At 38.2% G+C, this 14,214-nt stretch overlaps 1 protein-coding gene across 3 annotated transcripts in view; it reads right to left on the bottom strand.

Annotated features, from left to right (window-relative positions):
* The window catches only part of CHM (CHM Rab escort protein), a 249,696-nt gene that overhangs the window by 47,530 nt on the left and 187,952 nt on the right, over nucleotides 1–14,214 (bottom strand). For all 3 annotated transcript variants that reach the window (XM_061409549.1, XM_061409551.1, XM_061409550.1), the window contains one exon: nucleotides 13,131–13,227. In XM_061409549.1, coding sequence (XP_061265533.1) covers nucleotides 13,131–13,227 — 97 coding nt within the window. The remainder of the gene's footprint in view (nucleotides 1–13,130; nucleotides 13,228–14,214) is intronic.

The raw sequence follows: 14,214 nt of genomic DNA, 5'->3' as shown, positions 1-14,214 counted from the left end.
TAGGGGGGTCTGGAATTCTCAAGGAGGAGGAAAGGACAAACTTTTTTTTGTCTACATTCCTTAGTCTTAGTCAATTACACAACTCAGTTTAAACTCTGTACTAGGGATTATACACCAATAATGTATCCTGCTTCAGGACAGTTTCTCCTTCCTGAAAACCTGACTAATCCTAATATCTCAGAATGTATATTATGAGAGTGAATCTGGTAAATTTTTCACAAACTTGAGACAGTCTTTTGATTCATTGTAATAACTAATTAAAAGGTATATAACTTCATTGCTAACACTAGCAAGGGGGTATTCTTTCTGCCCCCTTCTGATGTCTATGTCAGAAGCTTTCTCTGTCTCTTTTATACTTTAATAAAACTGTATTACACAAAAGCTCTGAGCCATCAAGCCTTGCCTCTGGCCCTGGATTGAATTCTTCTCCTCTGGAGGCCAAGAATACCGGTGTCTTTCGTAGTTCAGCAACAACCTTTCATGACTTAACTTCTGTTTTGTAAATAGGTTCACCTGTACCATTTCTTTACATTCCACATTTAAGTGATGCCATATGATACTTGTCTCTCTTTATGTGACTTTACTCAGTATGACAATCTCTAGGTCCATCCATGTCACTTCAAATGGCATTATATCATTCTTTTTTTACAGTTCAGTAATATGCCATTGTATATATGTACCACACCTTCTTTGTCCCTTCCTCCAGCAATGGACATTTAGGTTGCTTCCATGTTCTAGCTTTTATAAACAGCAGTGCAATGAACACTGGGGTACATCTATCCTTTCGAACTGTGGTTTTCTCCAGGTATGCCCAGGAGTGGGATTCCTGGATTATACGGTCAGTTCAGTCAGTTCAGTCGCTCAGTCATGTCCGACTCTTTGCAACCCCATGAATTGGAGCACGCCAGGCCTCCCTGTCCATCACCAACTCTCGGAGTTCACTCAAACTCACGTCCATTGAGTCAGTGATGCCATCCAGCCATCTCGTCCTCTGTCATCCCCTTCTCCTCCTGCCCCCAATCCCTCCCAGCATCAGAGTCTTTTCCAATGAGTCAACTCTTCGCATGAGGTGGCCAAAGTACTGGAGTTTCAGCTTTAGCATCATTCCTTCCAAAGAAATCCCAGGGCTGATCTCCTTCAGAATAGACTGGTTGGATCTCCTTGCAGTCCAAGGGACTCTCAAGAGTCTTCTCCAACACCACAGTTCAAAAGCATCAATTCTTCAGTGCTCAGCTTTCTTCACAGTCCAACTCTCACATCCATACATGACTACTGGAAAAACCATAGCCTTGACTAGACGGACCTTTATTGGCAAAGTAATGTCTCTGCTTTTTAATATGCTATCTAGATTGGTCATAACTTTCCTTCCAGGAGTAAGCGTCTTTTAATTCCATGGCTGTCATCACCATCTGCAGTGATTTTGGAGCCCCCAAAAATAAAGTCTGACACCATTTCCACTGTTTCCCCATCTATTTCCCATGAAGTGATGGGACCCAATGCCATGATCATAGTTTTCTGAATGTTGAGCTTTAAGACAACTTTTTCACTCTCCACTTTCACTTTCATCAAGAGGCTCTTTAGTTCCTCTTCAGTTTCTGCCATAAGGGTGGTGTCATCTGCATATCTGAGGTTATTGGTATTTCTCCCGGCAATCATGATTCCACCTTGTGCTTCTTCCAGCCCAGCATTTCTTACAATGTACTCTGCATATAAATTAAATAATCAGGGTGACAATATACAGTCTTGACATACTCCATTTCCTATTTGGAACCAGTCTGTTGTTCCATGTCCAGTTCTAACTATTGCTTCCTGACCTGCATACAGATTTCTCAGGAGGCAGGTAAGGTGGTTTGGTAGTCCCATCTTTTTCAGAATTTTCCACAGTTTAAAGTGATCCACACAGTCAAAAGCTTTGGCATAGTCAATAAAGCAGAAATAGATGTTTTTCTGGAACTCTCTTGCTTTTTCCATGATCCAGCGGATGTTGGCAATTTGATCTCTGGTTCCTCTGCCTTTTCTAAAACCAGCTTGAACATCTGGAATTCATGGTTCATGTTCTTCTGAAGCCTGGCTTGGAGAATTTTGAGCATTACTTTACTAGCGTGTCAGATGAGTGCAATTGTGTGGCAGTTTGAGCATTCTTTAGCATTGCCTTTCTTTGGGATTGGAATGAAAACTGACCTTTTCCAGTCCTGTGGCCACTGCTGAGTTTTCCAAATTTGCTGGCATATTGAGTGCAGCACTTTCACAGTATCATCTTTCAGGATTTGAAATAGCTTCACTAGAATTCCATCACCTCCACCAGCTTTGTTCATAGTGATGCTTTCTAAGGCCCACTTGACTTCACATTCCCAGATGTCTGGCTCTAGGTCAGTGATCACACCATCGTGATTATCTGGGTCATGAAGCTCTTTTTTGTACAGTTCTTCTGTGTATTCTTGCCACCTCTTAATATCTTCTGCTTCTGTTAGGTCCATACCATTTCTGTCCTTTATCGAGCTTATCTTTGTATGAAATGTTCCCTTGGTATCTCTAATTTTCTTGAAGAGATCTCTAGTCTTTCCCATTCTGCTGTTTTCCTCTATTTCTTTGCATTGATACCTCATTGTAGTCTTGATTTGCATTTTTTTAATAATTAGCAATGTTGAGCATCTTTTCATGAATGTTTATTTTTATTATTCTTCTTTTCTACCCTTAATGTTTATACTGTTTTTACAAGGTGATAAGAAAAGAATAATCAATACAATAGACAAATTAAATGAATAAGTAATTCACATAAAAGGGATAAATACCCAGTAAACACTATGAAAGGATGGTCAACTTCATGATTTATTAAATACACATTTAATCAAAATATCATTTTCTACTTTTAACCTGGCAATGGAGATTTGGTAAGATAATACGCAATGCTCTTGTATGTTTGGAGAAACAGACATGTTTGCTTATAAACTACCATTGGATATCTAATTTGATACTCCTTTGGAAGAGGGGCAAAAGCCCTAAAAACTCCAGAAACTTTCAGAAACTTTGGGACATTCATTTATAGAAACATGGAGTAAAGGTGCCTTTGTCTATTGGTCTTATTAAGTAGAGTTAAAAATCTTAGACATAATATATAAAATGAACATAAGAAAATTCTGAAGTAAAGAAAATAAAGCAGGCCAGCAAGGGACCTTGACACCAAAGGAACAAAATGGCAGAGTTCCCTGAGTTTTCTTTTTGCCTCATATATCCCAGAGTAGTTACCAGAAAAACTGGCCACCAGAAACATCAGTGGACTCAGACAAACAAAGCCCCAACAAAAGCCTGCCTCTCTCTAGTCAAAATATCGGGAAAGGGGCAACTTAGCAAGACAGAAAACTTTTAGACAGTAATTGTTCTACCACAGCTGAACACTGCAGGAAAAAAAAAAAAAAAAAACAAGGCCCCCACATCTACACTCACCATTAGTGCCTGAATAAGGAGTTTATGTAGACTTCCATTCTTCACCAAGTTATAATGAAGTGTCCCAACATCCCTGGTAGGGTGGTGTCAAAGAAGGCCAAGTAGGGAGCCAGGATTTACCAGGAGAAGCAGTCCCCCCATCCTTTACCATATCAGCAGAGACCATGATGCGATCCTGGATTTTCACCCCTATCCAGCAATAAAGAAGACAGCTCCTCAGCCCCGCTGGGGTGGTGTCAGAATAAGCCACCAATGCGCAAGTAATAAAGCCACATCCTGTCCCCATGGTGTCATTGAGGCCATGTGGAGCAGTATCGAAGCACTGCTGCTCCTCCTACCCAGAGTGGAATCAGTGAGGCCTACTGGAGATTACAATCACTGAGCAGTAATAAGGAAATGCTCCAATTTCTGCATGCCAGCAGGGGCCAAGCAGGGAACCAGGACTTCCACTATCAGCTGGCAGTAACAAGGGAATACTCTCTTTCGCTACCAGAACAGTGTCAGAGGAAGCCCAAGATAAGATCTAAGTCCCATTATATAACAAAAATATCTGGGTAGCAATAAAAAAATATTAATTTTACCAAAAACCAGGACAACCTCAACTTCAATAAGAAAAGGCAATCAGAACAACACAGCTGCTGTATTTGTCTGAAGATTTAATGTAGCCATCATAAAAATGCATCAGTGATTGATTACAAACATGCAGGAAACAAATGAAATGACAGACAGTCTCAACAAAGAAAGAGAAAGCATTAGGAAACAAGTAGAAAAGCTTTTTTTTGAGAAAAGATAAATTGTTCATATCTGTTTACAAAAGCACAATATATATTAAAATAAATGAATTTAAATTAGAAAAAAAAAAGAAAAAAAGGATTCCCTCAATCCAGAAAAAAAGAACATTAAAACATCAATAGTATTCTAAAAAATAAAAGTCACAACCATCACTCATTAGTTCATCTTGGTAATGATAAAGAATTCTTGTTTTAATCTATCTTGGATTAGTAGTCTCCTGATATCTCTTTCTTGATTAGAGTTCTGAAAATCCTGATGCATTCCACAAGCACCAAGTAGATTTAAAGAAGAATCAAACAGAAAATTTTAAACTAAAAAATATAATTAAAATTTTAAAACATAATGAATAGGTTCAACAGCAGAATGGAATGCACAGAGGAAAGAATCATTGAACTTAAAAGTAGAACTGTAGAAATGGCACAAAATGTACAAAACAGAGAAAATAGACTATATGAACATGAACAGAAATACATGTACTTTGCATTCTTCTTGCTTTTGTACTATCTTTTCATTGCTACCAATTGGGCTATATTCCTTCCTATAATTCACTCTGTCTAGCAGGGTACATTGCTCTCAATAGATATCAAAATATTTTTGAATTAAAAAAAAATGAACAGAGCCTCAGAGACATGTGGAAGTATAATGTAAAGATCTAATAGACAACAGCAGTCCTAAGATAGCAGATGAATAGGATGGGGAGATCACTTTCTCCCCCACAAATTCATCAAAAGATCATCTGAATGCTGAGCAACTTCTCAAAACAACTTCTGAATGCTCTAAGCTAAGGCGCAGCCTGGCCCGCACACAGAACAAAGGACTGAGCAAATACCAAAGGAGAGCTAGCCAGCTGCACACCAGCCCCGCCCCCGCTGACAGAGGCAGAGAGGCAGGCGGGCTACAGCCAGAGCCGGAAGGCAAGCGGCAATCTTGGCTCCAGAGACGGCATCCTCCACCAAACTGTGAGCAGGCTCCCAGTTGCTCACAGTTGCTCCCAAGTCTTCCTGGGTTCCTGGACTCTTGATATCTGCCAGGAGGGTTGCAGCCAGAGATCAGCTCCCCAGAGGAGACACACAGCACACCTGAGACAGTGCCCTTGCTCTGCACCCGGGAAACGGAGGGGCTGGGACGCAGGAGGTAATTAAGATGCACAGCCCACCTGGTACAGTGTGTTGGCCAAGCACCTGGTCGTCTGAGCTGCTCGGACCTGGAAAGGGCACAAAATGTATTCCTAACCAAGTCTGTGCCTTTGTGGAGTACCTGAGAACAACCTGAACAGCTTAGACCTGGGAAGTGCATGCAACCCAGGGCCTACTTTGGACAGTTCCTCTGCAGAGCAACCTGGAGGCTGAGCAGTGTAGACCTGGAAAGCACACACACCGTAAGTGGGGCAAACCCAGTGTGGTCCATACATTGCGAGCACTCCCCACACACGCCAGTGATATATGTTTGCAAGGTTCCTCCCTTCCCACAATATAACTGAACAAGTGAGCATAAATAAGTGACCATCTTCGCCCCCTTGTGTCAGTGCAGAAATTAGACACTGAAGAGACTTGCAAACTGAGAAAGCCAAAATAAACAAAGAAGAGGGAACTGCTCTGGAAGTGACAGGTGCAACAGATAAAAACCCTGTAGTTGGCACTGACTAACCACTGGAAGGGACCTACAAACCTTGAGAAGTATAAGCTGTAAGAAAGAACTATCTTAAACTGAACTGACCCCACATTGCCCTCAACAACTCCAGAGAAATTTCTAGATATATTTTAATTATTATCATTTTTTAATTTAAAATTTTTTTAACTTTTAAGTTCTTTATTACTCATATAATTTTCATTTTTACAATCTATTACATTGCAAAAAAATACCCTATTTTTAAAGCAAATTTCATATTTTTTAAATAATTTTTCTGATTGATTTTGTTTTGTATTTTTAATATTGTATTTTTCACAGTCTAAACTCTACTCTAGATTTTTAATCTTTGCTTTTTGGTATTTGTATCAATTTTGTACCTTTAAAGAGGAGAGTGAAAAAGGTGGCTTAAAGCTCAACATTCAGAAAACTAAGATCATGGCATCTGCTCCCATCACTTCATGGCAAATAGATGGGGAAATAGTGGAAACAGTGGCTGACTTTATTTTTCTGGGCTCCAAAATCACTGCGGATGGTGACTGCAGCCATGAAAATTAAAAGACACTACCTCCTTGGAAGGAAACTTATAACCAACCTAGACAGCATATTAAAAAGCAGAGACATTACTTTGCCAACAAAGGTCCATCTAGTCAAGGTTATGGTTTTTCCAGTAGTCATGGATGTGAGAGTTGGACTATAAAGAAAGCTGAGCACCAAAGAATTGATACTTTTGAAGTGTGGTGTTGGAGAAGACTCTTGAGAGTCCCTGGGACTGCAAGGAGATCCAACCAGTCCATCCTAAAGGAGATCAGTCCTGGGTGTTCATTGGAGGGACTGATGTTGAAGCTGAAATTCCAATACTTTGGCCACCTGATGCAAAGAGCTGACTCATTTGAAAAGAACCTGATGCTGGGAAAGATTGAGGGAAGGAGGAGAAGGGAACGACAGAGGATGAGATGGTTGGATGGCATCACCAACACAATGGACATGGGTTTGGGTGGACACTGGGAGTTAGTGATGGACAGGGAAGCCTGGTGTACTGTGGTTCACAGGGTCTCAAAAAGTCGGACATGAGTGAGTGACTGAACTGAATTGAACCTTTAAGAATCTAATCTTCAGTATCCATTTTCACTTAGGGGTGTAATTACTGGCTTGATTGCTCTCTCTCCTTTTGATTCCCCCTCTTCGCCTCCTGGTCACCTCTATCTCCGTCCTCCCTCTTCTCTTCTCCTTGTAACTACGTGAACCTCTCTGGGTGTCCCTCACTGTGGATAATTTTTTTACCATTAACATAGATGTTTTATATCTGTGCTGTATGGATGGAGAAGTCCTGAGGCTACTGTAAGAATAAGACTGAAAGCCAGAGGCAGGAGGCTTAAATCCAAACTCGAGAACATCAGAGAACTCTTGATTCCAGAGAAAATTAAGAGACAAGAGATCATCCAAAAGCCTCCATACCTACCCTGGAACCAAGCTCCACCCAAGAGCCAAGTTCCACAGAAAGACCTATCAGGATAATTCTCCAGCAACACCGGAATACAGCCCTGAGCATTAAAGTACAGGCTATCCAAAGACATGCCAAACCCACAGACACTCCAAAACTCACTACTGGATACTTCACTGCACTCCAGAGAGAAGAGATTCAGCTCCACCCACCAGAACACGGACACAAGCTCCCCTACCAGGAAAACTTGACAAGCCACTCGTCCAACCCCACCCACAGGGAGCAACCTCCACAAAGAGGAACCACAAACTTCAAACACACAGAAAGGGCACCCCAAACACAGCAATCTAAACAAAATGAAAAGGCAGAGAAATATTCAGCAGGTAAAGGAACATGATAAATGCCTACAAAAACAAACAAAAGAGGAGGAGATAGGGAGTCTACATGAAAAAGAATTCAGAATAATGATAGTAAAGATGACCCCCAAAATCTTGAAAATAGAATGGAGTTGCAGATAAATAGACTAAAGATAGGGATTGAGAAGTTGCAAGAAATGTTTACCAAGGACCTAGAAGAAATAAAAAAGAGTCAATCAATAATGAATAATGTAGTAACTGAGATCAAAAGGACTCTGGAGGGAACCAACAGTAGAATGACTGAGGCAGAAGATATGAAAAGTGACGTGGAAGATAGAATGGTGGAAATAAATGAAGCAGAAGAAAAAAGAAAAAGCAATTAAAAGAAATGAGGACAACTTCAGACACCTCTGAGACAATGTTAAACGCCCCAACGTTCAAATCATAGGAATCCCAGAAGAAGAAAACAAAAAGAAAAGCCATGAGAATATACTTGAGGAGACAATAGTTTAAAACTTCCCTAAAATGGGGAAGAAAATAGCCAACCAAGTCCAAGAAACCCAGAGAGTTCCAAACTGGATAAACCCAAGGTGAAACACCTAAAGCCACATATTAATCAAATTAATGAAGATTAAGTACAAAGAAGAAATATTAGAAGCAGCAAGGTAAAACCAACAAATAACACACAAGGGGATCCCCATGAGGATAACAGCTGGTCTTTAAATAGAAACTCTTCATGTTAGAAAGGAATGTAAGGACATACTTAAAGTGATGAAAGAGAAAAACCTACAACCCAGAATACTTGACCCAGCAAGGATCTCATTCAGATGTGAAGGAGAAATCAAAAGCTTTACTGACAAGCAAAAATAAACTGAAAACAGATTAAAGATCTAAATGTAAGACCAGAAATACTAAAACTCCTTAGAGGAAAACATAGGCAAAACACTCTAATATAAATCACAGCAGGATCCTCTATGACTCACCTCCCAGAGTAATGGAAATAAAGTCAAAAATAAAGAAATGGGACCTAATTAAACTTAAAAGCTTTTGCACAATGAAGGAAACTATAAGCAAGGTGAAAAGATGGCCTACAGAATGGGAGAAAATAATAGCAAATGAAGCAACTGACAAAGAATTAATCTCAAAAATATACAAGCAGCTCCTGCAGCTAATTTCCAGAAGAATAAATGGCCCAATCAAAAAACGTGCCAAAGAACTAAACAGACATTTCTCCAAAGAAGACATACAGATGGCTAATAAACACATGAAAAAGATGCTCAACATCACTCATTATCAGATCAGATCAGATCAGTCGCTGAGTCGTGTCCGACTCTTTGTGACCACATGAATCGCAGCATGCCAGGCCTCCCTGTCCATCACCAACTCCTGGAGTTCACTGAGACTCACGTCCATCGAGTCAGTGATGCCATCCAGTCATCTCATCCTCTGTCGTCCCCTTCTCCTCCAGCCCCCAGTCCCTCCCAGCATCAGAGTCTTTTCCAATGAGTCAACTCTTCACATGAGGTGGCCAAAGTACTGGAGTTTCAGCTTCAGCATCATTCCTTCCAAAGAAATCCCAGGGCTGATCTCCTTCAGAATGGACAGGTTGGATCTCCTTGCAGTCCAAGGGACTCTCAAGAGTCTCCAACACCACAGTTCAAAAGCATCAATGCTTCAGCACTCAGCCTTCTTCACAGTCCAACTCTCACATCCATACATGACCATAGGAAAAAGCATAGCCTTGACTAGACGAACCCCTGTTGGCAAAGTAATGTCTCTGCTTTTGAATATGCTATGTAGGTTGGTCATAACTTTCCTTCCAAGGAGTAAGCGTCTTTTAATTTCATGGCTGCAGTCACCATCTGTAGTGATTTTGGAGCCGAGAAAAATAAAGTCTGACACTGTTTCCACTGTTTCCCCATCTATTTCCCATGAAGTGGTGGGACTGCATGCCATGATCTTCGTTTTCTGAATGTTGAGCTTTAAGCCAACTTTTTCACTCTCCACTTTCACTTTCATCAAGAGGCTTTTGAGTTCCTCTTCACTTTCTGCCATAAGGGTGGTGTCATCTGCATATCTGAGGTTACTGATATTTCTCCTGGCAATCTTGATTTCAGCTTGTGCTTCTTCCAGCCCAGCGTTTCTCATGATGTACTCTGCATATAAGTTAAATAAACAGGGTGACAATATACAGCCTTGACAAACTCCTTTTCCTATTTGGAACCAGTCTGTTGTTTCATGTCCAGTTCTAACTGTTGCTTCCTGACCTGCATACCAATTTCTCAAGAGGCAGATCAGGTGGTCTGGTATTCCCATCTCTTTCAGAATTTTCCACAGTTTATTGTGATCCACACAGTAAAAGGCTTTGGCATAGTCAATAAAGCAGAAATAGATGATTCTCTGGAACTCTCTTGCTTTTTCCATGATCCAGCGGATGTTGGCAATTTGATCTCTGGTTCCTCTGCCTTTTCGAAAACCAGCTTGAACATCAAGAAGTTCACGGTTCACATATTGCTGAAGCCTGGCTTGGAGAATTTTGAGCATTACTTTACTAGCGTGTGAGATGAGTGCAATTGTGCAGTAGTTTGAGCACTCATTATCAGAGAAATGCAGATCAAAATCACAATGAGGTACCATCTCACACCAGTCAGAATGGCTGCTATCAAAAAGTCTACATGCAATAAACGCTGGAGAGGGTGCAGAGAAAAGGGAACCCTCTTACACTGTTGGTGGGAATGCAACCTGGTCCAGCCACTATGGAGAACAGTTTGGAGATTTCTTAAAATACTGGAAATAGAACTGCCATACAACCTAGCAATCCCACTACTAGGCATACACACTGAGGAAACAACAATTGAAAGAGACAGATGTACCCCAATGTTCATCACAGCACTGTTTACAATAGGACACGGAAGCAATCCTGATGTCCATCAGCAGACGAATGGATAAGAAAGCTGTGGTATATATACACAATGGAATATTATTCAGCTATTAAAAAGAATGCATTTGAATCAGTTCTAATGAGGTGGATGAAACTGGAGGCTATTACACAGAGTAAAGTAAGTCAGAAAGAAAAACACCAATACAGTATATTAATGCAGATATATGGAATTTAGAAAGATGGTACGATGATCCTATATGTGAGACAGCAAAAGAGACATAGATGTAAAGAACAGACTTTTGGACTTTGTGGGAGAAGGTGAGGGTGGGATGATTTGAAAGAATAGCATATTACCATATGTGAAATAGATCACCAGTCCAGGTTCGATGCATGAGACAGGGCGTTCAGGGCTGGTGAACTGGGATGACCCTGAGGGATGGGATGGGGAGGGATGGGGAGGGTCTTCAGGATGGGGAACACATGTACACCCATGGCTGATTCATGTCAATGTATGGCAAAACCACTACAATACTGTAAAGTAATTAGCCTCCAATAAAATAAATAAATTAATTTAAAAAAAGAAAAGATCCAATAGTCATGGCATAGAAGTCCCAGAAGGAGAAAGAGTGTTTGCTGAAAAATACTCAAAGAAATAAAGGACAAAAATTTCACAGATTTGAAAAAAAGATACAAACCTGCAGATTTAAGAAGCTGCACAAATTTCAAATAGAATAAATCCAAAGAAATAAATGCCAAGACCCATCATAATCAAAATTCTAAAACTCAAAGACTAAGGAGAAAAATCTTGAATGTATCCTTGAAAACCAAAAACCATTATCTATATGGCAAAAGCATACACACATTGTACCAATGTCAAATTCCTGGTTTTGATATTGCACTATAATTTAGTAAAATGTAACTAATGGAAAAAATTAGATGAAGGATACGTTCGACCTCTGTGTACTATCTTTGCAAATTCTATGAATCCATAATTATTCCAAAATTTAAAAAAAATCTACTTTGACTCAATAATTCCACTAAAAAAAATCCTACAAAAAATAATTGATGCTCATAAATATTTACTATAAAAATGGCTGGTTTTTATAGGACTATTAAGTAAAATTTTTCAAAACAATCTCAACATCATGGGATTAAATAAAAATGGCATATCCACAATCATTGAAAATTATATCATAGAATTACAAAAAGATTTTTGCTGTTTTAAAGTCTTTTTAAAAGGCAGGTTATAAACAGTATATAAATAGTATTGCATTTTATTGAAAATATATACGCATACACATCTAAAAAAAGACAAACATAATCAAGTGTTGATCATGTCTAAGGAGAAGGATTATAGTAATTTTACTTTTCTTTCTTACATCTTCCAAATTGTCAACAGTGAATGTATATTATTAAGACTGGGAATATAAAATATTTCACATAGAAAAATAATCTATAAAAGTAAATTTTAAAAAATAGTCACAAACATAAAATAAATGCAATTTAGAAAATCCAAAATGAGTGCAGTTGCATAATTTATATGCTAACACAGATAAACTGACACATACACAAAAACTGGCTAAAGTAATAGGGGGAAAAATAATATGGTAAAGATTTACCTATATCACTATAAAAGGAGAAAAACTTGAGCTACTTTTTCAAATGGAAGTTCAGGATTATAGCAATACTGGTTAAGTTTGCTTGCCTCTCCCTGTTGGCATCATGCTCCCACTTCTCTTTGTTTGACCACGTTTTTACCATCTTTTAGGAAGCAATAGTACTACACTTGTAAGCATAGTCAAATATTCCTTGACTAGGCCAAATCAGATTAGTCTTCAGCTTTTCATAATTCATGTTAACAGTTGTAGTAAAACTCAATATAAGTTTACAGAATTTAAAATAATCGTAGCTAATGATACTGTTATGTTTTCCTTCTAAGACTATCTAGAGTCTAATTTGTCAGTACCTCTCATGATATTTTAATAATCTGCCTCTTACAGCTACTAAGGTATTTGTCATATCTGTCCGACTAGTCTGTGAGTCCCCCAAATTCAGGGCTATGTTGTATTCATCTTTAGCTACCCTGATATGCCTACCAGAGCACACTGCACTCAGTTAATATTGTCTTGTTTCATTGGATGTGCAGTAAGATTATGAATACTTCAAATCGGGAATGTCAACTGTTCCTTAATAATCCCTATGAATATGCAGTTTAGGTCTAGGCATAGTGATGGCCAATGTACACTTGCTTATTTTACTTACTGAAACATCTTTAAGAAATATGTTGTAGGCAGCACGATAACTGACAGTGTTGAGACAGAAATTTTGATACACATAGGTAGAAGAACAGATAGATAGCTTAACAATGGTGCATGTGAAGATTTAGTTTTAGAAATGTTCAGAGGCAAGGGGAAGGTATGAAATGACTTACTGTATGACTTACATGATGTGAACAAATACTATGAATTAAAAAATATATGTATGTAGCAAAACTATTAATACAATCCTGACAACCATAAGAATAGCTGTCCCCCTTTACCTTCTAAACAAACACAAAAGACCAACTACCAGACTCTATTGTGCTTACATGAGCCTTTCATGCATGTCATTGTTGATGAACATAACTCAATGACTCGAACAGCAAAAGTTCCTGGTTCCTCTGCTGGCACTGTTAAAATGGAAATCTAAAAAGCAGAAACAAAACATCAGACATAGCTGTTAGATCTCATTTTCATTATTTTATTATTAGAGCAAACTGAACATCTTTTTTCAAACATTCATTGATGTTTGAAAAACTTTAGCTGGTGGGATTGAATTTTAGAACAAAATTTGAAACATAAAGCATGCACATGTGTCAAACTATTGATATATTTATATATGATATATATTGCAGTCCTAAAATTCGTGGACAATAAATATTTCAAATATCTTTAATATTTATTAAATCTTTCACTTACTACATATTTTCAAAAGATGTGATTAATTACTTCATTTGTTCCAAAGGTTTAAACAATTTATTGTGCCCCCTCAAAAGGCACAATAAAGGTACAATTCATTATTCTGAATTGTATGCACTTCATTGTTTCAATCACAGCACATTAAATTAAATTTGATTATTCATAAGGGCTAAAAATAGAAGTTATAGTACTAAAATTTTGAAATGTTACCTAAAAAAAAAAGTGCAAAGATACTAATGTCAGCATATACCAAATTACAGCTAAACAAATACCAAAATATTTCAAAATGAATGGCTTCAAATTAATTTAAGGACTCCATTAATATGCAGTATGCTGTGCTAGGCACGACTAATTGCTATACGGCTTTATATTTAAAAAACTTTAAAAAAAAAAAATAAAAAACTTTAAATAATTGTCAGGTAAATATTTCTCTACAGAACCAAAAACTTCAATACCAATTCTCAATTTAATCTTCAATCTGAGGAAAATATATTGTTTTCTATAGGAAACACTGCCAAAAAATAAAGCCCTATTTGTACTTTTACCTGTGAGCATTATGTTTAGATTTTAACTGGCAACATCATATTGATAGCCAACAGAGGAAATGCTTTTAAGTTCTGAAAATAAAATTTGTTTGATAATCATGACCTTCTTATTATCACTACCTGTATATACATTTGGACATTTACTATGTCTCAAAAATTGTTTTCTCCA

Source organism: Bos javanicus, chromosome X (genome assembly GCF_032452875.1).
Source record: "Bos javanicus breed banteng chromosome X, ARS-OSU_banteng_1.0, whole genome shotgun sequence".
Classification (NCBI taxonomy): Eukaryota; Metazoa; Chordata; class Mammalia; order Artiodactyla; family Bovidae; genus Bos; species Bos javanicus.
Note: the sequence above shows the minus strand (reverse complement) of the source record. Positions and strands in the feature narration are given on the sequence as shown.